This window comes from Hippocampus guttulatus, chromosome 1 (genome assembly GCF_054856545.1).
Source record: "Hippocampus guttulatus isolate MCC_2025c chromosome 1, RoL_Hgut_1.0, whole genome shotgun sequence".
Taxonomy (NCBI): domain Eukaryota; kingdom Metazoa; phylum Chordata; class Actinopteri; order Syngnathiformes; family Syngnathidae; genus Hippocampus; species Hippocampus guttulatus.
Genome location: NC_141261.1, coordinates 6545921 through 6572429, shown reverse-complemented (window position 1 = coordinate 6572429; position 26509 = coordinate 6545921). Strand labels below are relative to the sequence as shown.

Here is a 26509-nt window from a genome sequence, read left to right as displayed (position 1 = left end):
GGGGCAGGATGGGACACCGGGGGATTGTTGAGTGGATGAGCTCACACCAATCAATAAGAGGGAAGGTTCAGTCATCAGAGCCGACACGGGAGTGCTGGTGCATATTTAATTAACGTCAAAAGGACAGACGGCCACGTGCGCAAGGTTAATGGCAGAGGCGGGGAATGTTTTCGGAAGATACATCGAGCCAGGGGTTCATTTAAAGCTGCCAAGCAGACACGATAAAAGGTACAGCGAGTCACATGTTGCGGAAGTGCCAGATGATTCACTTAATAATTTCCCTGAGTGCTACTTTAGTATAAGATCAAAGAACAATAATACTGGCTGGTAAGGATTAACTACATGTAATATTGCTTTATTATGACCCGCTTTTGCAAAATTCTAGACACTGAAATGGATTAGAGCGCCAAACATTTCAATGGACTTTTGCTCTTCATTAAACCCGATGATATGAGCTCAATTCCACAAGTCATTCAGCTTGCGCTCGTGAGAATTTAAAAGTGTACAAAATGTTAAGCCCTAGATTTCAACAATTCATTTTTGTACATTAAGTCAATGGTTTTTTTTTTAAACTTTGACAATCATCATAAAAAAAGAAAAAAATATGGCAGACATGCTTGCGCCAAAACAGTACAATAATAATGATAATAATAATAATAATAATAATAATAATAATAATACAGTGGTACCTCTACTTACGAACGTCTCTTCACACTGAATTTTCAAGTTACGAAACGCCTCAACAGGAAAATATTACTTTCATGTTGCAAAGGAAATTTCAAGATACGAAAGGTAAAAACACAGTATGAGCTGGTACTCGCAGCTCCGTTTTTCCTGAACGCAACATACTTATAGCTGCTCTCCCATTGGCTATTATCTAGCATTTTCCTGGCATCTCATTGGCTAAGAGGGACCTCTACCAAATGTGTCTATGTGTGTAGATAGATAAATAGATAGATATGTGTCTATGTCATTCGCCCCTCGGGCCATGAGGCGTTCCGATAATGTTACGTGAATGTGAATCACTCAGAAAAAGTGTTCACCAGTCAGGCGATCGCTCCCTATGGTGATGTTTGCCTTGGACATTTTCCAAGGATCATCAAAAGCCGACAAAAGCAACCGTCCTTGGATCAGTTCTTTACAAAACGCCAGACAAAAACCACTTCTGAGAGAGAACGTGAACTAAGGAGGGCAAAAAATGATGAGGACGCAGGTAAAACTTAACTGACCATCATTTTAGTTCTTTACTGTTTTCATTGTTTTTGACATTATGCACAACTCTCTTTTATTGTGCAATAATCTAATTGCAACATGTATTTGTTCCATATGTTGATGCATTTTTATGCTTTAGAAAACATTTATGTCTGAATTTTGGGTGGGTTTGGAACGGATTAGGGCATTTACATGTAAAACGCATTTCTACTTACAAAAGGTTCTAGTGAAGAAATTTCTTCCAAAACTCGACTTAATTTCGTAAGTAGAGGTACCACTGTAAATCTACTCAAGTTACTTACTGTTCTGACAGTGTCCGCCAGAGTAGCCACTGAGGCACACACACTCATAAGTGTCCAGCTGGGGGTTGCAGCGCCCCCCATTGTGGCAGGGTTCTCGGGAACATGCGTGCTCCTGGAACATGGCCAGATTTTGGGAGCGCAGGGCGTTCTCTTCTCTGAGGATTGGCGTGCCCATCAAAATGATCTAGTGCAAAAACTCATGCCAGTTAGTCAAATCAGTCAATGCCAAGTCAAGACGAGATTTATCAGCCCTGCATAACATCTGTATCCTGTCCGGTTTTAGACGATGAGGCACACTTCACAACGGTAGTCGAATCCATGGAGCAAAAACAATCAATCATCTACACTTTGCTCTGGAGGAAAGGATATCATGGGCGAGTAAAACCACATACATCACCGAAGGAGAAATACTAACATCCACAGTAATAGTGGCATCGGATATTACAACTGGTGCTCATGCATCACAAAGTGTATGTTAAACTCTACATCAAACTGAGAACTCAACACTTTTTCGACATAATTAACTTTTCTCCAGTGGCCACGAAAGACAAATGCCATACTTAGCTTGTGATTTTCTCCAAAGTGTCAGGGGGAAACTGTAGAAGAGAACTAATCACAAGTTTATGCAAACAGCAACATCCTGCTTTTGTTCTGCTGGGCTATTTATGTCATTTTACTGGAAAGCGAGAGATGGGGACGATTTAAAAAAAAAAATACCAGGAAGATGTTCGGGAAAGATCTAAGGCAAAACAAAAAAGGAACTTCATAATGCGCATTCTATTCTTAAATTCATGGCATGCTAATCCAAATTAGCAGTGCCACTTTGATCTTAGAACGTGAAAAAAATATATTAATATGACTGAGGATAAAGTGACAACTTGACAACTAATATACAACTGCTTGGTATTTGTATGGGCCAAAAGAACAAGTCATTAAATAGTACAGCGGAACGTCTCCTGATCACCGGAGCCCAGAGTTCAAAGTAAACATGGTGAAGCAGCATTTAGCTGTTATGCTGCAAAAAAAGTAAAATAAAATGGAAGAAGTGGAGTTAGCCCCAGTGATCTTTTTAAATTACTTTCGTGTTCTCTGCTTTGCTTCTAATGTCGTTAGCGGTAGTCTTTGTAAATGCTTGTAGGTGTTGTGTCTTTGCCGGTGTGTAGCACAGTGAGCTGCCTTGTGTATAAAATGTGCAATCTAAATTAAGTTGCCTTGCCTTTACATTCGAACGGTGATGATCAACCTGTTTGTTTAGATTAAGCTTTGGGGACTGAGGAAATTACATTGATGTGTTACAGGGTCAAATACAATAATAATAATTATAAAGCCTTCATTGAGCGTACTGGCAAATTCTAAGTAATATTTTGACAATCTAGGTCAGCATAAATGTAAACAATGTAGAACCACTGTTTGATACTTAAAAACAACCAATGGTATACACTTTGATAACCTGACAGATGCACAGCACCCGATAGTTAAGTTCTACCACAATATTTGCGCTTTATACTCCGATGCGCCTTACATGTGCATCAATACTCCGATTTCTTGGACGGAGTATTTGAAATGTTCTGTCAAGCGCTTTGTTACAGCTGCAGCAGTTGTGAGGGCTCGATATAAATAAAGCTGTATTGTATTGTATTCCCTTTAGCGTAGCTCCATCTAGAGGATGCATAACGTAACCACAGCCACTATTGTATCTTCTATTCTATGCGCCTTTTAATGCGGTGCGCCCCACATATGAGAACAGTTTCAAACTAGGCCATTCATTGAAGGTGCGCCGTACACTCCGAAGCGCCTTATACTAACCCGACCCCTGCTCTACACCCCTCGCGATCGACTTGGGACCAGTCCGCGAGCTACCACTCAATCGCGTTAGACGTAATGGGCACTCCTACTGTACAGTATATGCATTGCGCTAGCTCAGTCTTAAGGTAAAGAATGTGTAGAAGACTTTGCCTTGCACTTTCAATTCCTATTTTCATTGATGACATTTCGTCAAGCTGCGATCTTGTAGCTATACTTTTATTTTTTGTTATCGCTTTCACAAAAACACACAAAAAAAAGACAAACAAAAATGGCATGAATCCTTTTGCTGCTTTTGTGAGATGTCAGAGTGTTACGTGACACTTTTCAAGACAGCAGTTCAAACTTTCGGGTTTTATTTCAGAGGCTTCAGTGCAAAAAAGGCCACAGGCTGCGTCGATGTCACAACAGTCCTGCAGGAAATAAAGGCTGCCAAACATTTACCTTTTGGATCGTTCCCTTGAAGCCTTCTGTGAGTGCGGCGCTTCGTGCAAGTCGGCTATAGTCAGGAGCCCCACCAACAAAGAGAGATTCTTTCAGGTTGAGGTCCACATGGAGGTTCTGATGAAAGATGAGAACAAATTGGTTTCAACAGGGAAAACAAACACAAAACCCTCCTCGCTTTAGAATGTAATCTGTTTTTGGAGTCCTTTTGTATTCAGGACGTGATGGTTTATGCAGTTGTATGCTTTGGGTCCTGTGAGCCTGAAATAAGTTGCATCCTTTTAGTTGATATATATAAAGGGGGAGATTAATGTAGTGCATTTGCACATATGCCATCGTAATAAATAGATTCTTCCATTAAAATGATCCGTATTCGTTTTGGAGCCCGCGGAGGCTATAACCGCACCTTCTTACCCTCAACGCACATCAGCGCAGTTGATGTATTACAACATAATTAATTTCTATGTCTGCTGAGAGGGTGGTCAATTATCTTCTAGATGTGAGGCATTAAAAGCAAGTCCAAAAGAGAATCATCCTGAGATATAAAGACAAGAGAATTTTTTTATAGATCTGTTTTTAAAGCTTGGCACAGATCTAAGGAAAGAAAAAAAACAAGTTTATTCTAAGTGGGCCACTAATTGTCAGCAGAGAAAGATGGAGTTAATTGCTGGGAAAATGATAGAAGAGGCCAAATAAACAGGCTTTGTGAAGGCGAGCTGGCTTTTATTGAGGCGAGGATTTGGAGTGCAGGAGGCAGAGACGCTTGGCTTAAGCTGAGATTGTGTTGTTGCATCCAACAGAGACATATCGAGGGCTTAAGCCAAGGTGGCTGGACCCAGATGTGAGTGTATTCGCTCTGCTTCGCCAATGTTCTCATCCACTGCGGGACAGCGACGATGCAAAGCCCCAAATTGTGTTACGCAGTGACGATTCTATATACACACCCAAAAAGTACAATAGAGACAATATATAATAGGAATATTAAATCACTGATCAATCTTTGAGTGTACAATGTTCAAATTCTTGAACCGCGACTTGATAAATGCATTTAAAAAATATATTTTTTATATTATATTTAAGTTATAAGCAAAACAAAACATTAAACAAAAATCCATCCATCCATTTTCCAATCCGCTTATCCTCATGAGCGTCGCAGGGGTGCTGGAGCCTATCCCGTTTTTTTTCGGGGCAGTACGTGGGCCAATCGCAGGGCACACATAAACAATCATTCACTCTTGCAGTCACACCTAGAAACAATTTCGAGTGTTCCATTCACTTGCCATGCATGTTTTTGGAATGTAGGAGGGAACCGAAATACCTGGAGGAAACCCAGGCAGGCATGGGGAGAACATGCAAACGCCACACAGGAAGGGCCGGAATTGAACCTTGCACCTCTGTACTGTGAGGCGGATGTGCCGCCCGTTCACCAAATATTTGTAAATTACATTAAAACTTCAATAGCGAAGCAAATAAAAATATAGGGGCGGGGCCTGCTTAATAAACAAATTTGCACTCGTTATCACGACTACTTATTTTTTTTACAAAAATCATTTATTAACTTGCTTGAAATTTTGCAATATTTGAGTTATTCCGACCTCTGCAATATAACTTCAATAAATATACAGTATCCATCCATTTTCTGATCCACTTTATCCACACAAGGGTCGCGGGGCATGCTGGAGCCTATCCCAGCTGTATTCGGGCAGTAGGCGGGGGACACTCTGAGCCGGTCACCAGCCAATCACAGGCCACACAGAGACAAACAACCATCCGCGCTCACACTCACACCGAGGGACAGTTTTAGAGTGATCAATCAGCCTGCCATGCATGTTTTGGAATGTGGGAGGAAACCGGAGTACCCGGAGAAAAGCCAGGCAGGCACGGGGAGAAACTACATACGGGAAGGCTGGAGCTGGGATCGAACCCACGAACTCTGCACTGTGAGGTTGATGTGCTAACCACTCGACCACCGGCCCGCCCGTCAATAAATACATGATCAATAAAAAAATCTATTTTTTAAAATGTGATTTTTTTAGTTCACTGTATTCATCATATTTCATTATATTTTTCTTCAATCATAAGGAAAAACTTGCAAAAGTCCAAAAAAAATTTTTTTTTTTTTTGAACGGACTCTTCCTTGGGCCACTTGATATTTCCATGGAAATTATTTTACAATGTTTAATCCTCCTCACCGACTCACAAACAAAATGGCAATTAAATCACTGTCTCCTTGAGGACGGTACGATTCGCATGATTATTTCAATGTACGAAATCCAACAGCGAGCACGCTAATTGGATATACTGTCCACCTCTTTCTGATCTGTTGGGCTGCTAACTGAGCTATGAGACAGTAGGATATATTCTGAAGTACGCTTTGCCTTTTTTTTTTGAAACAGAGCACCATCGCCACAGCTGCCACTGCAGAAAAGAAAACAAAAAACTTGTTGTGTTTTTGCAACACTCAAGTTAGATATCATACAAGGAAAAAGTGTCATTTAGTTGGCTCTTGTGAGAGAGGGCACAACAGGTTTGATGGAGTGTTTGTAGCTCGCTGAAGTTCACTGCGCATTTGGGCTACTGTGGGGCCGAGCGAGTGGGTGAAGGGGGACTTGTCATAGGACGAAGGACTGTTTCTGTTTACAAAACAGGCAGACGACAAAGGAACAACGCGGGTTTGCTCCTAAGTACCTCCACTGTCTTCATGGGTACATTTTTCACAGCTGCGAGGCCCCGACGCGATATCTCCACCTACGCAGGACTAATGAAAACGTTTGTTGCCACTTAAAAACAATGGCCGGCACAATGACGGCTGCCTCTGCTTCTTTCTTTCTTCCTTCCAACCTTCACACCCCAACCGCCCCCGCAGCAGATGGACTGAGGTGAAAGCCAATGTGTGTTTTTATAGAGCTCCTTGCCTCAGTGCGGTTTTGTGTGCGCGCACGGGCTTATGAAACGACAAGTTTTTCGACAAAGCTGCCCACTGCTCTGGAGAATTATTATTTATTTATTTTCCCCATGACACAAAGAGTGGTGGGAGTGAGAGGACATAGTGAATGGCTGAAAATGAAACATGGGCTAAGGTGTGACTTGTCTCATTACCTTGCGTGATTTCTTATATCCAGACAGCACATCATAGAGAAAGAAATAGGGAGGAATATAGTTATTAGAAGACCGGTAAGGGTGCATAGTGAGACATGCTGAAACCTGCAGCAACATGCACACATGAAGCGGCTTCATGCACTGAGCCAGACCAAATATACTGTATGCCCAAAGTTTGGCTTTAAAAATGCCCGTTTTTTAAAATATTTTTATTTTATGCCGGGCGTCACCAACATAGAGCCAGTGGCACCAGGTAGCCCCCAAAGACCACATGATGAGCTTACGGGTCTGTTTAATAGTAGCTCATGGTGAGACATTGGCATGAATGTTGCAGAAGCGATCTTTTTTTTTTTTTTTTTTAATTAAATTATATGTTTCAAATTTATTATACGACTGGGTACTATTCAGCGGTTGGTGACATCTGTTCTCTGCATTTTGGTCTTCGGTCCACACATGGCTATTTTAGTTATGGATGAGCTAGCTAGCTAGCAAAATAAATAAATAAATAAAAGTTCACTTCATGATGTCATTAATGTGAGAAGATTGTACTTGGTTTTGTTTTGGTTTAGCCTTTGTTACGCCACGATCGGTCGATAAGTATACTGGACTTCTTTAAGTTGCTATAAGCAGTCGCTAAGATGCCGTGCCTTGATTCTTGCCGGGTACGTCGTCAACTTAAAAATAATTTTGTACAATAACTAATCACCTGACCCCGGGGGGGGGGAAATAACAGGTGGTGCGTCATGGTGACTGTAATTACCTTTACTCTGCCATCTGATACCAATATGTGTCACAGGAGACATCGTTAACTGAACAGCAAATAAGTCATCTGTAAAGTTGAAAACTTGAAATTGAAAACATGTTTCATTATATTCTTTTGGCAATGATCTGGTTAAGAGTTCATGATTTTTTTTTAATTTTTTTTTTACCATGTGAGTCAATATGTGGAACTGTCCAACCATCAGAATCATTTTGGGCAGCTGGCATCTGTTCCACATCACACATTAACAAGATGGTAACTTGCTACCTAACATGGAGATGGACAAACCAAACCCAAATGCAAAACTCTCTGAATTGTCTTCACAGTTCATCCTTGGCAATATACTTTTTATTGCCAAAACAACAAATGTTATGGTGCAAAGATTTTGCACAGTACTGTACAGTATATTCTAAGACAGGTCTTTAAATTAGCAAGGGAATGGGCCTGAGCTGTAAGAATATGCGACACAGCATGCGGTGTGGCATTATCACTCGTATACATCTTGTACATTCACATTAAAAACTCAAATGAAAATACTCATTGATCATGCAAGAAGAAGAAATGGCATTGTGAAGAGATGAAAACAGAAACCTTGTCGATAACAAAGGTATCCCTCAATAAGCCTCATTTAAAGGACGTGCAGCCGTGATGTGTGAGGTGAACCAAAACTGTTATTTCTTCTGTCTGTGCCTTTGAAAGTATGTGCTTCATCATGCTGTCAGCCCGAGCTGTCCTCGGTATGAAGAACACTCCCAGCATGCAATATATCCTGGATATAAATATATAAGTCCATTCCAAGCGCGCAGACGTTTTATTTTGAAGAGTGCCGACACTCGGCTCTAAAGCTCTTTAACTAGCTTCAGCTCATCCCTTGCCGTCCCAACGGCCCATCACCCCCCTCCACTGCCTTCTTTGCTTTTCGCCCCCTTTATTCTATGAAGATTTTCTGCCTCTATTGCAGGAGTAAGATTACAATTACCATATGGATGATGAAAGAAGGTGGCGGCGGGGAAGCAGCGAAGAGGAAAATTTGCTGTGTTGATTGTGAGGAGATGATGGGAGTTAACCAAATGCGTGTTCATAATCACAAATTACACAGTCAAATGTAATTGGACGGCTCATGGCGGCTTATCGGGCCAAAGGCTCGACACCATTTGAAACTGCGCACCTACTCGGGTGGACTAAAGAATTTTGTGATGCCGCAATGTGCTTCTTCGGTGTCTGACTTCATAAATTTAAGGGTGCACTCTTGAGGCTATTTTTCTTTGGATTGTTACCTCAATGAAATGAAAGGCTGAAAAACAAAACAAAACAGGAATTACAGGATCCACAGCCTGTCAAAAGTGTCCCCTGATATCTGCAGCTCGACCTCTAACTTTGATGAATGTCAGACTTGGGCATTTTTTTCAGCCAAATGCCATAGAGAGCTGGGTTTCATCATGGATCTCATTAAAAAAAAACACAAAAGAGGAGCCAGTACCCTTACATAATACTTAAAATCATATTATAGCCTATGTCTGGAGTTGAATTCTATACACAGAGGGAAATTAGCAGAAATGTTTGGGGCTTCAAAAATAACAGAAGCACAAAGAAGAGCACAAACAATTGTAATAGTTGATGGGGATTTTGCAATATGATGTGAGAGGAGCATTTGATGGAACAACAACAGGAAGTATGCCCCCCAAGCATGGCAAAGCATCCCGCATCGGCCCAAAAGCTCAGCATGCTGAAAGCAAGACGACATTAGCAGGAGCTCGTGAGCGCATTTACCGGTGCCTCTCCTCGAACAGCGTCCTTCTTGTTCACCATGATCTCTCCTTTGCGATTGGAGCGCTCCAAGCTGATGGTGTTCCACATGTTGAGCCTGATTGGTTCTTTACTCCTAAATCACAAGAACATCTCGGTGTGTGAGCAACTGGGCAAACGTTGTCAGGCAATGTAGAATAAAGCCAAATAAAATTAAATACATTAGAATACTACGTCAACTCCCCCCAGGCCCCAAAAAAAGGGAGTAAGGCTATGGAGTAAGGTTTGTTTGAACGGTATGTCCATAAATCCATCCATTTTCTGATTTTCTGATCCGCTTATCCTCACAAGTCGAGGGGGGTGATGGAGCCTATCTCAGCCGTCTCCGGGCAGTAGCCGGGGGACACCCTGAACCGGCCGACAGCCAATCGCAGGTCACACAGAGACGACCAACCATCCACGCTCGTACTCACACCTAGGGACAATTTTAGTGTTCAATCAGCCTGCCATGCATATTTTTGGAATGTGGGAGGAAACCGGAGCACCCGGAGAAAACCCACACAGGCCCGGAGAACATGCAAACTCCACACAAGGAAGGATCGAAACCACGAGCTCTGCACTGTGAGGTTGATGAGCTAACCACTGGATCACTGGGCCGCCCGAACGGAATGTTTGTCACAAAAATAGCAGCATAAGTTGTGACATAAAATATAAAGTGTGTTTACTGCAGCTGTGTCCCTGGCTTTGACAACCCTTATTACGAGAGTCGGTTTATGCCAACCTGATGGTAGCAGGCCCCTTGCCAAGGTCATAGCGGAACTCCAGGATCCCCTCATCCAGGGACAAAGAGATGAAGTCTCCTTTTCCGTCAGATTTTTGCCCGTTGTAGAAGATCAGGCCGTTGGAGTCATTGGCCATCAGAACGACTGTCATGCTGACTTTTTGACTGGATACAAAGCGCATGCAGAGAGGTTAAACATGTACGCAAGAGTTGCTTATTGTGTTTCAAGTCACAACGATGTGGCGGATGAGTAATGCAAACATCTGGATGCAGAAAAAAAAAAGAACTCACCGCAGATCATGTCCGTAAAGATGCAGTCCCTTGAGCTCGAGGTAAGAGTCTCCATTAAATAGTGGCATGTAGGCTCCTCTCCTCTCCGCAACTGGAAGCATAAAAAAGGGGACTTTCATTCCGCCTGTTTAACCCTTTCATGCACCCTGTAACCCGATTACATGATAAGCTGTCCACTGCAGTCACCGCTGTCCCTGAAAGGGTTAAAGAGGAGCGAATATAATGGAATCAGAATCTACATAAGCAAACAACTGACAACCGGCAGAATGAAGACGTTGAATCAGATTTTCCATGCGTTGATCCAAATGACGGCAACTAAACAGTGACAATGAGATCTTGGCTGAAACTTGGCTGGACAGCTTCTGACCCTCCATGCACCGCACATTTTCTAAAAAGTTCAGATTTTAGAATTGCACTGCTAAAACAATAAGACATTTTGAATGTTTTGCATTAAATCAACTTGAATTAGTAAACTACTGCAAACTAAACTTTTTTTTTCAGATAATTAAGACTTGTGATATTAATTTTGTCCACAATTCCCATTGCATATTTTCATGACTGATGACTACATGAAATTGACTTCATCCGTTAATAATTTTGACGCTAACACTCCTTTTGTGGGAGTTTAACCAAAATGTAATTGGAACATCCTCAAACTGTTAAAAACAAAAAAAAAAAAAAAAACAACAACTTGCAAATCCAAGGTGAAGTACATAACATAACTTCCTTTGTGCCGTTCAGAAAAAAACAAAACCAAACAATACACAGCAGCAGCAGTCTGTCACTGTGTCACAGTCAAACAAACAACATCTAAGGGCACGTGGAGTGCCATTTGGAAAGAATGCCACTATGTCTGCAGGATGTTCTGTTCCGTGGCAAGAAGAAAAAGCAGAAGAGCTTGAAGTGGTTTGACGTTGGCCAAGCAATCAAGTGCAACCGGAGGGGATGTGTTTGGGGATGTTCCTTCAGTCCGTTACATTCACAGTGTGGAAATAAGCCTCGCACACCTACAGCGTGATTGGTAACGGGGTGAAATGAGGAACTGTCTTGGCTCAGGCATGCTGAGATGAGAAAGCTAATAAGAAACACTGAATCGGAATGACGCAGCGCACCGGTTGGAAACTTGCAGACAACCATCACGCGTGGAACTAATTTCTTTGAAATAGAAAACTGAACTACTGAGACTATAATTTCTCGGAGCGGAGAGGGGGAATTTTATTTATTTATTTGCATGTGTGGAAAATAATGTAAGGAGCTGAGTGGCCATGGCTAAAAACCAGATCACATATGGATGAAGAAGAGCATACTTCTTTGCCAAAGCACTCATCCATGATAACGGTTTGAAGATGACAGTTTAGACTGGAGCAAATTTTAGTGGCTCCTTGAGAGACGAGTGACTTGACTTTTGAGTTATTTGAGACACAGGTTGTCATTTGGCCATTTTGTTTGGCTTTGACTTACGAGCGCAAACTTGTGAGACGAGCACTATATGGCGGCAGTGACCTCAATTCAGCGTACTCCAAAAGAAACAACCATTTGACAAACTGTAGCGCTGAACGATTTTAATAAATAATCTAACTGCAACTCCCCCCCCCCCCCATATTGCAATTTAGATTTAATACAAGATGCTTTTTCCCCCCATGTACTTTTATAACAAGCACAAGCAATAAATGAATTTGTATTACAATATGAGATTTATTACGCATACATGTTTGTGTCTTATAGGTTAGGCGTAACCTAAAATAAAGTTTTCCTCGAAGGGCCATTATGACTGTGAAACCGTATAAAGGTTTTATTGCCTCCTCATGTTTTACATACACAGGGCACAATTCATGGAGAACTAGTTTTGAAATCAAAAGTCAAGCATCGTAGTATATTCAACTGTTGCTTCGAATGACTCTCAAGTCATTAGAAAATGCTTGCATTACCTCAACAGTATTTTTTATTACATATGACAATTTGAAATTTTGGTACGGATTTCAGCAATCATCATGGAAGTTGACGTGCTTGATTTGCTTTCATGGGCCGCATAATATGATGTGGTGGGCCAGATATGGCCCCTGGGACTTGAGTTTGCGCTAACCACTCAACCACTGGGCACACACACACACACACACACACACACACACACACACACACACACACACACACACACACACACACACACACACACACACACACACACACACACACACACACACAAAAATAAATATATATATATACCTGTATTTATATTCCATCAATGCTGGCAAGAACATTAACAGGGTATGATTTTTATTTCCACTATTACCTCTGGAAAAATAGCTTAAGATATGAATGAATTGAGTACGAAATGAATCGCGGCTTGGCAGCAAACCACAACTCAGCTTTGAAAAGGAATTTCTGGGGTGATTTTAAGTAACAGTGGGACTAATGCTATTTTGTCGGAAGTACAAACAGTAATCTGATCACACTAATTCCAAACAGGAGTGACCATAATCTCCTCAATTGTAATAGTAATCTTTGCATTGAATGTATGAACGTAACCAGGTTAGACTACTTAAGTTTTATTTACGTGAAAACTGCCTGTCTTTTTAACTGTTGTCAGTTCAGTCCTCGGGAGCTTTGTCCACCAGGCTGCCGCTTTATCTGCGAGCCCCTGTCGGGGGCTGACTGACGCCCTCATTAATCACAGCAGTCGGGGGCGGGAGGGGCGATGCGATTATTCATCTCATTGATTTCTGTGTAAAAGTAAATAAATAAAAATCGCCTTTTGGAATGGGAGACACTCTCAATGGGATGGCATTGATTTTGCTTCAAGTCCATCTATTTGATTTGATTCACCTGCGATCAGGGACTCACCCATTCCCGTTTAGCTTTTGCGGATTCCCAAAGGGTTTGGAGTGCCAGGGCTTCATGCCTCTCTTGTGATAATCATGTGCGCAATACTATGTTGCCATTTTTTTGAAGGACACTCCCGATCGCAAAGAGGTAAACACGCTTTCAATTTTCGTCATACGTGGCAACAATACATTGACAATAACCTTGAAAGAAAGAATTCAATGTAGATGTGAAAGTTAGTCTGAGGCTCGCATTCTTCCGCTGACATGTGGCGCTTCGATAGCAACACGTTGGTTTGAATGTGACACCTGGGGGTGTGGGGGGAGCGAGTCAGGGAGAAATGCTGCTTTTCACTAACAACCATTGCAGAGTCAATACAGCGGACGGCCCAGTGGGGCCAATCGTTTGCATTCGGCCTTCCTCACTTTCAACCCATCGGACCTCTGTTGCTCACCAACCCTGAGGGGCTCACACCATTTCCCCTTCATGCTCTTTGTAATCGATCTTCCCTTTTGATTCAAAATAGATGGAAATGTCACAGGTTGCGAAGAGCACGAGACACAACTGAGGGAGGATGCGGAACAAAAGCTGGTAAAGCCTGAGAATTGTCGAGTGCCAAGTTATTTTCTAGCAATTGGTGCAGCTCAGTTTGGAAATAGGTTTCCATTGTGGGGTATTTAGGCAGGATGACTGTGTCAGTTATGCAACATAGCATGGCAACATTCGAAGCGGCCAAGAACAACAAGGGAGAAGAAGTAAACAAAATAGTTTTTTTTTGTCTTTTGACTCTTGTTACTTTTAAAAAAAAACTATCAAACAGTTATTTACCCATCACTTTTATCTTTTTTAAAAATATTACGGACCATACTGAATTGAAACAAAATATATCACGTGATGAAAAAGAGTCGAACGATGATGTGGGTGAGTTGAAATCTGATTTCCTGTTAACGTTACCTATCTCGCAGTGCCTCCCTTCGCGACCCATCGGACATTCACACTTGTAGCCTCCCTCGGGAAGTGCCTGGCAGCGGGAGGACGGATGGCATCTGCTGGGCTCGCATGGGTCATGGACATCGGCACAAGTTGGACCTAGAGATGCAAACAAATCCATCGTGAGAGGATTGCCATACTCGTCTTTCAACTGATTTGAGGCAAAATATGGAGCATAACAGTGGGGGGATTTTCTCTAAAATGGAGGTCAGGTACTAACAGTAGGCATCCGGTTTAAAGGTAATAGGTCATCGTGATGATTATAGGTTAGTGTTGAAAGGCTGTGGGTTTGATGGTTTGGCTCTCTACACCAGTTGAAGTCACCCGCTATTCCTTTTGGGAGTCAAAGCCTGTGGCAAGGAGCACTTTAATGATCCTTATCCCTACTGAGCTCAATGGAAAAAAAAATTGTACTTGATTTTTGGTTTCACGTGATTAAAATTGGTTCAACTGCCACATATTATTTGTTTGGAGGTAAACTCAGGGAAATTACAGCAGTTGACCACATTTTCATCATGTGCACCTGATGTTTTTCACGGCAGGCGCTGACCAATTTCCCTCCCTGCTGTTTTTTTCTTTTTTCCTTGCAACCCTTCGCTAATGTAAATGTTTGCTCAGAGCAAAATGTCTCAAGGTATTTCTCAGGTCCAAGGTCGTGCTTCTCACAATAACAGAATCAAAAGAGCCCCTCCATAAGCAAGGACTCACGGCGAAGGCTTGCGGTGAGAAACTAAATCGACCTCGATGCGCAACAACTGGAAAATGATCACGTTTGACCCCGCAGTAAACAGCATTGATTGGAATTCTTACAGTTTGAAAAGCAACTGAAAGAGGGAGGAAAGAGACCAATTTTATAAATCCATCAACTTATTTGGACCAGAAAAAGGGCTCTAGGGCACCCTATATTCCTTCTCTTGGCTCCTTCATAATTAACGGATTTGTTATGCGGCGAATAAGCACGCCGCGTAGTATAAGGAATAAAAATCAGTTAAGCCAGGATCCAGGAAGGACATTTATCTCTTTAGTTTATTTCATTTGGACACAGCGAACCAGATTCAAGTACACAGGCATCGAGGCTCTTGCAGCTGACTGGCTCTCAATGACCTTCTCAAACCCCTTTTAAAGGAGTACACCTGATCTGCAAGCTAATCAGGTCAGAGCTCAGCAATTGGCCATCCATAGGTGGCAATTTCCTTCCCTGAAACAATCAGCTGACCACAAAACAGATCTTTAATTCCTTCCAATCAATGGTAGTTTGTCTCTGACTGACGGAGCGGTAATATTGTTCAGTGGTGGAAATTTAGTGGTTGAAATATGCTTTCTCCACCCCCAAGGATATGTCCATCGGAGGGGATATAAATCCCTTTAAGATTAAGGCACAAAAGTTGACCCTAACAATTAACTTGGCGGAAAAACTTTCTGCTACATGCCACAGAGCAAACCGGCGAGAGGCACGCGTGATTAGGCTGCGCCGCTGTCTGCTCTTAACTGTTCTCTCTGAGCTGCTTGTTAGCTGGCATCGGCTGCAGGGAGGGAAACAACCAGAATGGATGTTGAAGCACAGATAGGCCAAAGGCCAATTACTGAGCATTTGGCGGACCTTTTCCTCTTTCTGTCCAGCCTCAACATTTAATCTCTTATGTCTGTGTTGGACGCCCCGACTTGATGGTGTTCACAAACAGACCTCCAGCACGAACATGCCTACAGTCCTGAAGCAATTTCAGGCTCACTTGGGATTTGTCAGCATGACATGATCACAGTGAAACCCTTACTTGAAAGAAAATCAACGTCCACAAGTTCACACAAGAATTTAGGAGCAATTCTTATGAAATATATTACATTCATGAGTGATGGAGGTGTTGTCACACTCCATAGTTGCTTAGTTGACTTATTAATAATAATAATAACAATAAAAATGGCAGCCAAGTGGTCGACTGGTTAGTACATTGGCCTCATAGTGGAGAGGTACAGGGTTCGATTTCGCCTCCGGCCTTCCCATGTGGAGTTTGCATGTTCTCCCCATGCCTGTGTGGGTTTTCTACGGGTATTCTGGTTTCCTCCCACATTCCACAAACATGCATGGTTGGTTAATGGAACACTCCAAATTGTTCCTAGGTGTGAGTGTGACCATGGATGTTTTTTTTTTATCTATGTGCGCCCTGCGATTGGCTGGCAACCCGTTCAGGGTGTATCTGGCCTCCTGCCCGAAGTCAGCTGGGAGAGGCTCCAGCACAGCCGCGACCCTTGTGAGGGTAAGCGGATTAGAAAATTGATGGATCTACTGTGTGTGTGTGTGTGTGTGAGAGAGAGAGAGAATATAATTTTTTTTTTATAAATATTATAAACATTATATATATATATATATATATATATATATATATTTTTTTTTTACTTTACATATTTATTGAAAAGGCCTGCCACCCAGGCTAATTCAATTTCCCCCAATTGAGGGATAAAATAAACCCCATGTGCACTTTTACATTGTTACAGCTTCCCTGTCATCAACTCACCCCAGAATCCTTTGCTGCACTGGCAATGGAACATCTCTGCCTCTTTGACCTGACAGGTGGCTCCATTCTTGCAGGGATTTGGCAGGCATGGGTTGTTGCCACATTCGCCTACACCGCTGCCATAGAGATTATCAACACCGTTCTCTTGTAGGTTGAGCACCCGGTTGTTGACATCCAGCAGGCGGATGCAGCCCACGAGACCCGAGGCTACAGCAGTCCTCTCCTTTACGCTGCAAAAACGAGAGAAGGAAAAGTCATCCCATCACGCTAATGTTCGACATCTTAAAATCACAACAGTGAAACTAATGACCCTTTGGATGCCAATGAACTTGAAAGGGATAATTCAATTTTGATGATCATTTAGCGTGTTCATATCTTACGGAATGTCTTGATGTTGTAGAACTTGAATGTAACCATTGAAGACAAATGACGCTCACAAGTTATACAAAAAACTGGTAGTTTTAGTCAGTGATGGTGTTGTGGTCCACTCGCCTGACTTCGGTGCAGGCGGCGTGGGTTCATTTCCCACTAAGCGGTGGTGTGAATGTGAGTGTGATAGGCTGTTTGTGTCTACGTGTGCCCTGCAGCTGCCTGGGGAGCAATCCGGGCTACAGTGCACCTTTAGCCGGAAGTCACCTGGGATGGGCTTCGGGTTCCCGCGAGGCCCAACAGCAATAACCAGTAGAAAAAAATTGGATGGATGGATCGAAGCGACAGTTTTATTCAAAACATTTTCAACTTTTGTGTGTGTGTGTGACAGTGACAGAGAGCCCAACATGAGCTGAAGATGGTGTCCCGGATAATTCTAACAAATATATGCTCTTTTGGGCTTTTGGAATTCACCATTTCCTCACGAGGTATGACAACAGCACTTTTATTTTTCAGCCATCCACACATATTAAAATGCACGGGGGAAATCTACAGTAGAAGATGTCTGGTGGGACACATTGCGTTTGTCGACAACTGACGCATTCCGAGTTTAAATACGAACCTCCTGATATTACTTGTCTGACATTATTACTAGCCTGATAGAGAGGAGCTCCTTGTCAAACGGTACTTCATGATGCAAATGTCACCATTGATTTTTTTCGCTGCATGAGCAAATCTTTCCCAATTATTACCTCCATCGTTTGAATTAAGACATATGGCCGAACTCCATATTGGATTAAAATGTCAGAATTCATTAGCAAAATTCCCAAAGCGAAGAAAATTGGATCTGATGAGCGCTGTTTAGACAGAGATGTCACAATGCAAATTCAATAGCAAAAGCTACCAAATGAATGATTCCCATGAATGATGGCTGCAGTCAACAGATTATGTGTGTCTTTTCAAGCATATTCAGAATGAAGTTACTGCATATTCATGAATAAATGTAAAAACTTACTCCTGCTTCATTTCTTCAGGCACCCCTCCAATGAACAGATTGGTGTCCAGGTTGAGGCCGTCAGTCCCACGCGGACTCTCGCCCTCGACGTGCGGCTCGTTGTCCACACTGAGCATGGCGAGACGCCGATTGCGGGTCACCACCAGTTGATGCCAGCGGCCCTGAGTGATTTCAATGTTGCTGACCACAATGCCCGTGCCCGAACCTGTGTTGAATCTGACAAAGACGCAGCGTGTGAAACGGTCTGCCAGCAACTTTTTCCAACATGATTCAATTTGACAATTCATTTAGGTTGAGAACATAGCAGAAAGTAATCATATCATATTTGGTAAATGGTAAAATGTGTCCATTGATAAGCATGTATCTATTTTGTGATTTGTTTTTTCTATATCTAAAAAAAAGAAAAAAAAACCCATAACTAAACATTAAAATACATGTCCCTCTATATCTAGACCAAAAAACTTTCTGTAGAAATTGCATGTAAAGGCTGAAATGCTGAATAAAAATATCTCGAAAGGTAGAAAATCGGCATATGCGAAGTACATCTATGAGGACCTGCAAGATCTCCACTTGCAGATGATGTAAAATTGCCCCCCCCCCCCCCCCCCCCCCCCGCCCACCACCACACACGCACAAACACACGTGAGTTGTGCCACAGCACTGGGGTGTTTTTAAAAATCAAATTGGGGAGTTCGATTATGCTGATGTCATATGACATCCACAAGACATACAGTATCGGCGGAGTGTAGAATCTGTCTGCCTGCACCTCAATCAAATCCACCAAAATCGCATTACACCACCTGTGCCACAACATAGACCTGCTTTTACCTGGTCTAAATTGTAGTCTACTTTCAGTCACCACCAATCGCACGCGCACCTATCTTCCAAAAAAGGCTCATCGTGTTGCTTTTTACAAACTTGCTCTGCTCATGTAAATGACATGCCTGTAATGAGGCGACGACTCACTTATACATTTCTTTTTTAAACAACCTTTCGTCTAATGAGGTTTTGGAAGGAAAGGACACAGCACAGAAAGAGTCATCCATGCGCACACACACACATTAAGCAACGCAGAAGCAATTATTTGCCACAAATAATTTGTTCATGTGCCCATGACTTGGATTTATAGAGCTGTGAGTGGTGATCTCACTGCGAGACTTCTGGAATTGAGCTCGTTTCTAAATTTACAAGTGACTAATCTCATCTTGATTACTTCGCTGTTGATTGCACTCGGAATTGGGTGTGGAAAGAAAGAAGGGATTTTAGGAGGCAGCAGAAAGATTTACATGTAATTAAAAAAATATATATATATTGTAGTGGTAACCTTTAACCTCGTAGGCAAGCTATATCAAAATGGTGCCTTTACAAAGGTTTGTAGTTTTGGGTAACACTGTCGGAAAGGTATACATTCAAAAGGCCAAAATCCCCAGTTTTTATCCATCTCAGGGGGTTGCCATTTTGCCACCTGTTATCAGATGAAACTGACATCACAGTTGCTCAGTCGCAAATAATCATGGCTCGCTTGTTTTCTCAATTTGGTCATGAAACTTTCGCAAGTTGAGCCATTATTGGTCATTACCTGAGCCCTGAGTGACCGTGATGTCATTTTCAGTCGGCAGCGAGTGGCAAAATGGTTGCCCCCTCGAGAGGGATTAAAAGTGATTTTGCGGATTAATTCATGTTCTACAAAAACAATACCAATCAGAACATACATGTTGAGACTAGTCGGGCTGCAGAGAACATATTCTTGCAACAAAAATTGTTGACTTGACTTTCCCTACAAAGATAGTTTACGCACTATATAATACTGACCGTTTCTGATATTTTGGAAACATCTCTCAAAAACGCAGTTCAGTTCTTACATCACTGCAAACTTTGCAATATTATGATTGACATATCTAGTGGAAGTTTTGATATACCTCCTGTATTTGATCATTTGATTTCCAGGCAATTCCACTGAATTGTGTGGTCCTGCATTTATGAATCATAATGAGACCTCCCGCACATACAGTATGCATCGTGATTATGTTTATCTCACCAAACATGATTATGAAAAGCTTTACTTCCACAGCTTCAACCTGCAAATCTGCCAATAACCTGCTTTGTCAATATTTAGTTTCTCGTGGTGGGGGGCCTTGACTCCATCAATGACTTGTATTTGTTTTTATTCTCAGTTTTAGTGAAAGCCAAAGCCATTGCGAGGACCCACGTTCCTTTGCAGGGATTCGTAAGCCTTTTGAATTTGTAGCGGAAGCACTACTGTTGAAGACAGTAGTGCTTCTTTTTCTTTACTTGAACATGAAACAATTCTGCCCATAGGAAACAATTTAAACTGAAGTAATCCGTTCCACGATTTCAGGTTAAAGGAGACATTATGCAGTTTTTCACAATTAAAAAAAAAATGTTGGTGTCTTGTCATGTATGGGACATGGTTTTGTCAAAATATCACAAGGATAAGGAATTACAGACATATTTTAGTGTGCATTTCTAACCGTATCAAACACACATACACACACACCCAGACATATACTACTAGTAAACAATTTCTCTTCACAACGGTGACAAAATGGCTTCACAAATGGTTTCCTCCATTTTCTGCTCTGTCAAAGTATGATCTAAAACATATAACATGAATCATTAAGAATTGTCAGCATATTACAGATCAGTCCTGTTTTGTTTCTGAATGTGGAAATCTGCTTAGCGCAGGGGTGGATCTATTCTTGTGCCTCAAAACCCGAAAACACCTCAACTACTTCCTGATAAACTTTTGTTTTTCAAACGAACTGTAACATCTAAACAATCTATAACAGCCTGATGGAATGTTTTTCACGTGTTTGATGAATTCAAGTCAAAAAGTATCAAAGTGAGGGCCACTGTGACACTTTTCCACTTGGATTCATTCATTGCTTGCAGCCCTCAGGGGGAACCCTTTGTATTTGAAAATTTCAGTCGAAATCAATCATGTATGACTTCAGGGATACTGACGAGCCATTGTTCACTATGCGATTGGTTACCTGAGTTCCACTTTGCCATTCACCACAGCCAGAGAGATGAAATCCTTCTTGTTCTCTTGGCCGTTGTAGAGCAGGATGCCTGTCATCTCGGATGCTCTGAACTCCATGGCAATGCGGACGGTGTGGTATGCGCTCATGGTTTGGAAGGCCAAGTAAGAGTGGCCGCCGAATGACGGGATAAAGTACTTGATCACTGCAGGGGGACAAAGTCAATACGTGACTCACTTTGTTTCCGGTGTAACAGGTGCATCGTCGGGGGAGAGCGAGGTCAGGGCTTGATGACAGCTGATCAGTTTATTTTTGGGGAAAGGTGATTGTTCTTGTTTGTCAAAGTGGAGATGATGACAAGAGGAAGGAGCAGCTGAGCCTTTCATTTACACATTTAGACACAAGCATGGGAATCTTTTGTTTTTTCTGACTCTTGACAATTATGATTATCCTCATCATCCATTTTTCTCCCTGGGCTCCTTTTCTCTCCATCAGGCTGTCTGGCTCTCTGTGTGTGTGCAGGGAGTTGATGAGCTCGTTCTCGTGAATTGATTGATCAGATGAATATGCGTGTGTGTGTGCGTGTGTGTGTGCGTATGTGTATGTGCGTGACTTCATTTCGATGTGTGAAATCAGACTTTCCTCAGAGGCACTTCCCCATCTAAGATATTAGTTTAAAATATTTGATGAAGCTGACCCACTAAATGGACAGACGCTTTGGGATTTGGGACATTACACTGACAGATGCTGGAAATTGAACCAACAGTGGAGTCGACCATCTGTCTTGTAGTTCATCTGAAAGGTCTTTGAAAGGCCAGTTGGTCTTTTTTTTTTTTTTTTGTGAAAATGGTCAAAGTAGAATAAAAAACAAGTTGAAGAAAACACATACCATATTTTCCGCACTAAAAGGCGCACCTAAAAGCCTTCCATTTTCTTAAAAGCTCACAGCGCACCTTAAAATTCGATGTGCCTCGTGTATGGTCATTACGGTAATATTTCGATCCCAAAATTGCTCTTTGCTCGAGACATGATGACAACGCAGAGTTCAAACTTAAGGCGATCGGTTACGCAGTTGAACACAGAAATAGAGCAGCGGCAAGAGAGTTCAACGTTAACGAGTCAATGTTATCACTTGCTGTTGGTTAAGTGAACTGTGTCGCTGCTTTATTAAATAAGTTTTACTGACATCTGATTGTCGCTATCTAAATCAGGGTGTAGTGTCGTATTCTGTTGGCATTTCCTTGAGCGTAGCTCCATCTAGTGGATGCATTGTAGATTGCGTCTTATAATGCGGTGCGCCCAATGTATGAAGAAAATTACAAAATAGGCCATTCATTGAAGGTGAGCCTCATAATGCAGTGCACCTTTTAGTGTAGAAAATACGGTAATATTTTAATGAAAAAAAAAAAAACAACCCCTCACCTTTTTCACACACAGAGCCTCCTCTCCCGGCAGGACACTTGCAACTGAAGTCATCACCCTCCTCCTCACAGGTCCCCCCGTGGAGGCAAGGGTGGGAATCGCAGGGTCTCTGGTGCTTGTGCAGTCTTTCGCGGACGTGGGCGACGGTGGTGGTTCGCGGCATTGCCGTCGTAGTGATGATCGGTTGTGCCGCGGTGGTGATTGGGATCGGGGTGGTGACGGGTGCTGATGCGGCGGTGGTCCGTCTGCCAGTGCTGGGCCTGCGGGTCGTGCCCGGGGGCCGACGGGTGATGTAGGGGGAGGTTACCATACGTCTGGTTGTGGTGGTGGGAGCATGAGTGGTGACTAAAGTGGTGGTGGTAGTATAGAAGGGCATGGAGGATACGCCTGTCAATGTAAAGGATGAGAACTTTTAATGCATGGCTGTCGTCAACCGCAAAGTATCCCACTCAGCACCCATGCATCCAACACTGATGGTTAAAACTGTTGAAAATCATGTTTGTGAATGACCTACAGTCATATGAAGTTATCAGTAAGCGATGTGGAAACAATTTATAAATGCACTATTCATTAACTCCGACACACTCCTCGATCAATTACCATAGTTGTTGAAGCGAATATTTTCATCCAGCGGCTTCTTCACGGCGATGCTCGTTCCCTTGGAGACTTTCAGCTGTTTAAGGAGAGCTCCCTCGATGTCCTCCACTGTGTATCTTGTGTCTATAATAAACAACAGGCGCATCCACTCAGGGCAAGACCTCGAAGGATCACTTACAGAATAAACACACATGACTTGTGCTTCTTTAGCGTGGCAGTGGATATACCAGAGAAACCCTGCCTGTGACACCAGGAGGCTCTCCGGGGACCACTTGTCCTCCACCTGCATGTCGGACTGCTTCCCCACCCCTCCCCCATGTTTCAGATGAATTGATCTCATAATGTTTGACACAGATGTTCATTTTAGTGGTCTCGGAGGACAGCCGCTTTAATGATGCCCGTTAGCCCGTATGACGGGGATAAAGGAAGCTAAATGCAGTTTGTAAAAATAAATCACTATATATATACTGTATATATAAAATATATAAAATATTTTTTTTAAAAAGAAATAAAATAAATGAAGGACAGTTTATGGCGGGGGGGGGGGGGAATGGGCTTTTGTCAACTGCAACGGGAGGTTTTAGTTGGACATTTCTGTCACACTTTGAAGAAATTCCAAGCAAAAGTGACATGATAGAACAATTTGGTAGTGTTAACCAATTGTAAGAAAAACATGTCTTCTGGATTTCATAAATTTTGCTAACTGGCATCAAACAGTGGTGAGAAATGTGCAATAAACTCAAACCGAAGTCATATGACGGGCTGCCATTGAAATTACAACTAGAAGGTGAAAGAGAAAGGCGAATAAATTCCCAATCTTAAAATACTTCACACTTATTTTGTCTTTTCAGGTCCGTTGGCATCTCACCTGGTTTGAAATTAGCCTCCACAAAGGCCAGGATGGAGTTGCTGGGTGCCAGGTTACGGACACGAATGCTCATGAAGTCTCTGCGTACCTCCGATTTTCTGAAGAGGTCATTGAGCTGAATAAAAGAAGGGGCGATTGAGAGCGTTAGAGAGTGAAAAGGGACATGGGGAAAGGAAAAAAAGGATCTTAAATGAGGCTGGCGACAAGTGCAAACCTATCACGAAGCTAATTTCATTTCTCAACAGCTGGACCCGATCTGCTTGCTAGAAAATGTTGCTGTGTGTGTGTGTGTGATTAAAAAAAAAAAAAAAGAAAGAAACTGACATTTTAGCTCAACCCGTGACAGGGGTTAAAGCTTGAAGATAAATGTCGTGCTCTTGATTAGTTTTGCCTCAATATGTGAAAGCCAAATTCAAAGACTCTCTCAACGCAAGATGGTTCAAAGCTCCAAGTTTATTTAAGGCCACTACACTTTCAGCTCTGAAAGCTGTTTCTGGTCCGCCGAAAAAGAATCCAGGACAGCGTTTATTCCTGAAATGGGAGCTTCAAAAATGTTATGCTACGAAAAAAAGAAAAGCAAGCCATTTTAAGTGTTCCTTCCCTTTTGCAGTGGATTCATCACATCCAATCTCCTAAATACACACGGTGTCATTATTTAAGCTGCCAGAGGGCCTGTTAAACCACTTCCAGCAGCTCCCGTACCCCTCCCCACATATGCATCGCACTGATTTGACAGAGGCATATTATGTCCCATTTACTGATGCTTTCAAAGAAATCTCACACTCTCTTCACTTGATTTCTCAGCTGATTGAAAACCGCCAAAAGGAGAATGTCACCGACACTGCAAAATAAATTTATACTGTGTGAATAGCAGGACGCTGTCAATTTTTGTGCGGGATTCTCTGTGGAAAGGGCGTCTTTCATTGCCTCTGGACTGAATGTCGCATTAAAGCCAATCAAGTATCGACAAAACCTTCAAAAAGCAGCTATGCAACACAAATGGCACCAAAACATACTGTATGTAAACAGAAATTCCACCTCCGCATCCTCAATTATCAAATCACAAATGATTGACATGTTAGCTTAAAAGAAGTTTAAAAAAATGACGTTATTTTATCCAAAATGTATTCTTTTGTGTATTTGTGAAAACTTCAAATAGCTCCATGGAACATGGCGGAAGGACACAAAAGTACTACTCGGTAGATGTCTGTCCGTGGCTTAGATTTCTTGTAGCAGAAACTGAAGCTTGACTTTTCCCCACTTCAATTTTCAACAGAGGACCGTGGATGTGTGCGGTATGTAAATGATGGCGGGTGACAGCAGAGACAAACAAGCGGAGTTTTAACAGTGGCACACGCGTGCGCACGCAGACACTTTGAGGTAACATAGATTAGGTCCCACTGGATGCTTGTGACACTGATCCAGCAGTTGGTCGATGTGACTACACACCGACGTGCATTTACACACAAGCAAGGCCTCATTTCATCAGGGAAGTGAGGCTCGACTACAAAAACGTTAATTTCAAGGGCCGATAATGACAGAGACAACAAACTGGACTGGCAGCTTGATTACATCTCTCAGGACCTCGTGGCAAACTGGAACGGCTATTTGAAACACAGTTCTTTACGGGACGTTTCCAAATAACTTTGCGACTCGTGTTCACATACTTTTTGCTGCTACGGTTTTGGAAGCAATTGAATTTGTCAGTTGTTTGTTTTAGATTTTCCCAGTTCAATCTTGCCACTATCTCGACGTGAGCTGTGCTTTTTATTCATTTATTTATTTTTTTAAAGAAGGCGCAGGAGGCATTTGTCTTGGTACTCAGGATGCCGATACTACAATAACTCTTGCGTGCAACGTATTGAATTAAAAGTGTCGGCTTGAACGAAACGAGCATAGCCATTGCTCGACACTCCCGGGAATCTCCTTTGTACCAATCTGCCTTAAAGGACCCACAAAACCATTAGAAATGAACAATTTAACAAAGGTCTGACTATAAACAACAGTTTCTTGAATTATGTATTTTTGTGAGTGAATTATTAATTAATTTTGCTAAAAATAAATATATTGAAAACAGAAACTCAGCTGGGATAGGCTTCAGCACACCCGCGACCCAGAGAATGGATGGATGGATGACTGCTGGACTCCTCATGGATTAATTCTAAAGCTCTTAATTTTTAATTGACAGTGATCGAAATAATGATTCCAAAGTGGAAAATGATATTTTCTTAATTATGAAAAAAAATTAGCTTTATTGACCTTTTTTTCCCCGAAGATCAAACCAATAATTTGAATCGGAGTTAACACAAAAAATGACATTTCCTGCCTGGAATTAATGAAGTAGAATGTTTATCCATCTAATACATTTATTGAATCTCTTTTGCCAACAATGAATGTGCTTAATTTTGTGTAAAAAAAAAAAAAGAAAAGTCGAGAATTGATGTCTACAAAATTAAAAACAGCAAGACTAAATTTTTC

General features: G+C 42.0%; 1 protein-coding gene across 4 annotated transcripts in view; it reads right to left on the bottom strand.

The window, feature by feature from the left end:
* Positions 1-26509, bottom strand: part of agrn (agrin) — a 250841-nt gene that overhangs the window by 15157 nt on the left and 209175 nt on the right. For all 4 annotated transcript variants that reach the window (XM_086106411.1, XM_086106418.1, XM_086106427.1 and 1 more), the window contains 12 exons: positions 24032-24146; positions 23167-23286; positions 22567-22953; positions 21157-21349; positions 18143-18358; positions 16759-16988; positions 14213-14347; positions 10439-10529; positions 10148-10312; positions 9391-9502; positions 3762-3878; positions 1515-1698 (listed from right to left, as the gene is read on the bottom strand). In XM_086106411.1, coding sequence (XP_085962537.1) covers positions 1515-1698; positions 3762-3878; positions 9391-9502; positions 10148-10312; positions 10439-10529; positions 14213-14347; positions 16759-16988; positions 18143-18358; positions 21157-21349; positions 22567-22953; positions 23167-23286; positions 24032-24146 — 2065 coding nt within the window. The remainder of the gene's footprint in view (positions 1-1514; positions 1699-3761; positions 3879-9390; positions 9503-10147; positions 10313-10438; positions 10530-14212; positions 14348-16758; positions 16989-18142; positions 18359-21156; positions 21350-22566; positions 22954-23166; positions 23287-24031; positions 24147-26509) is intronic.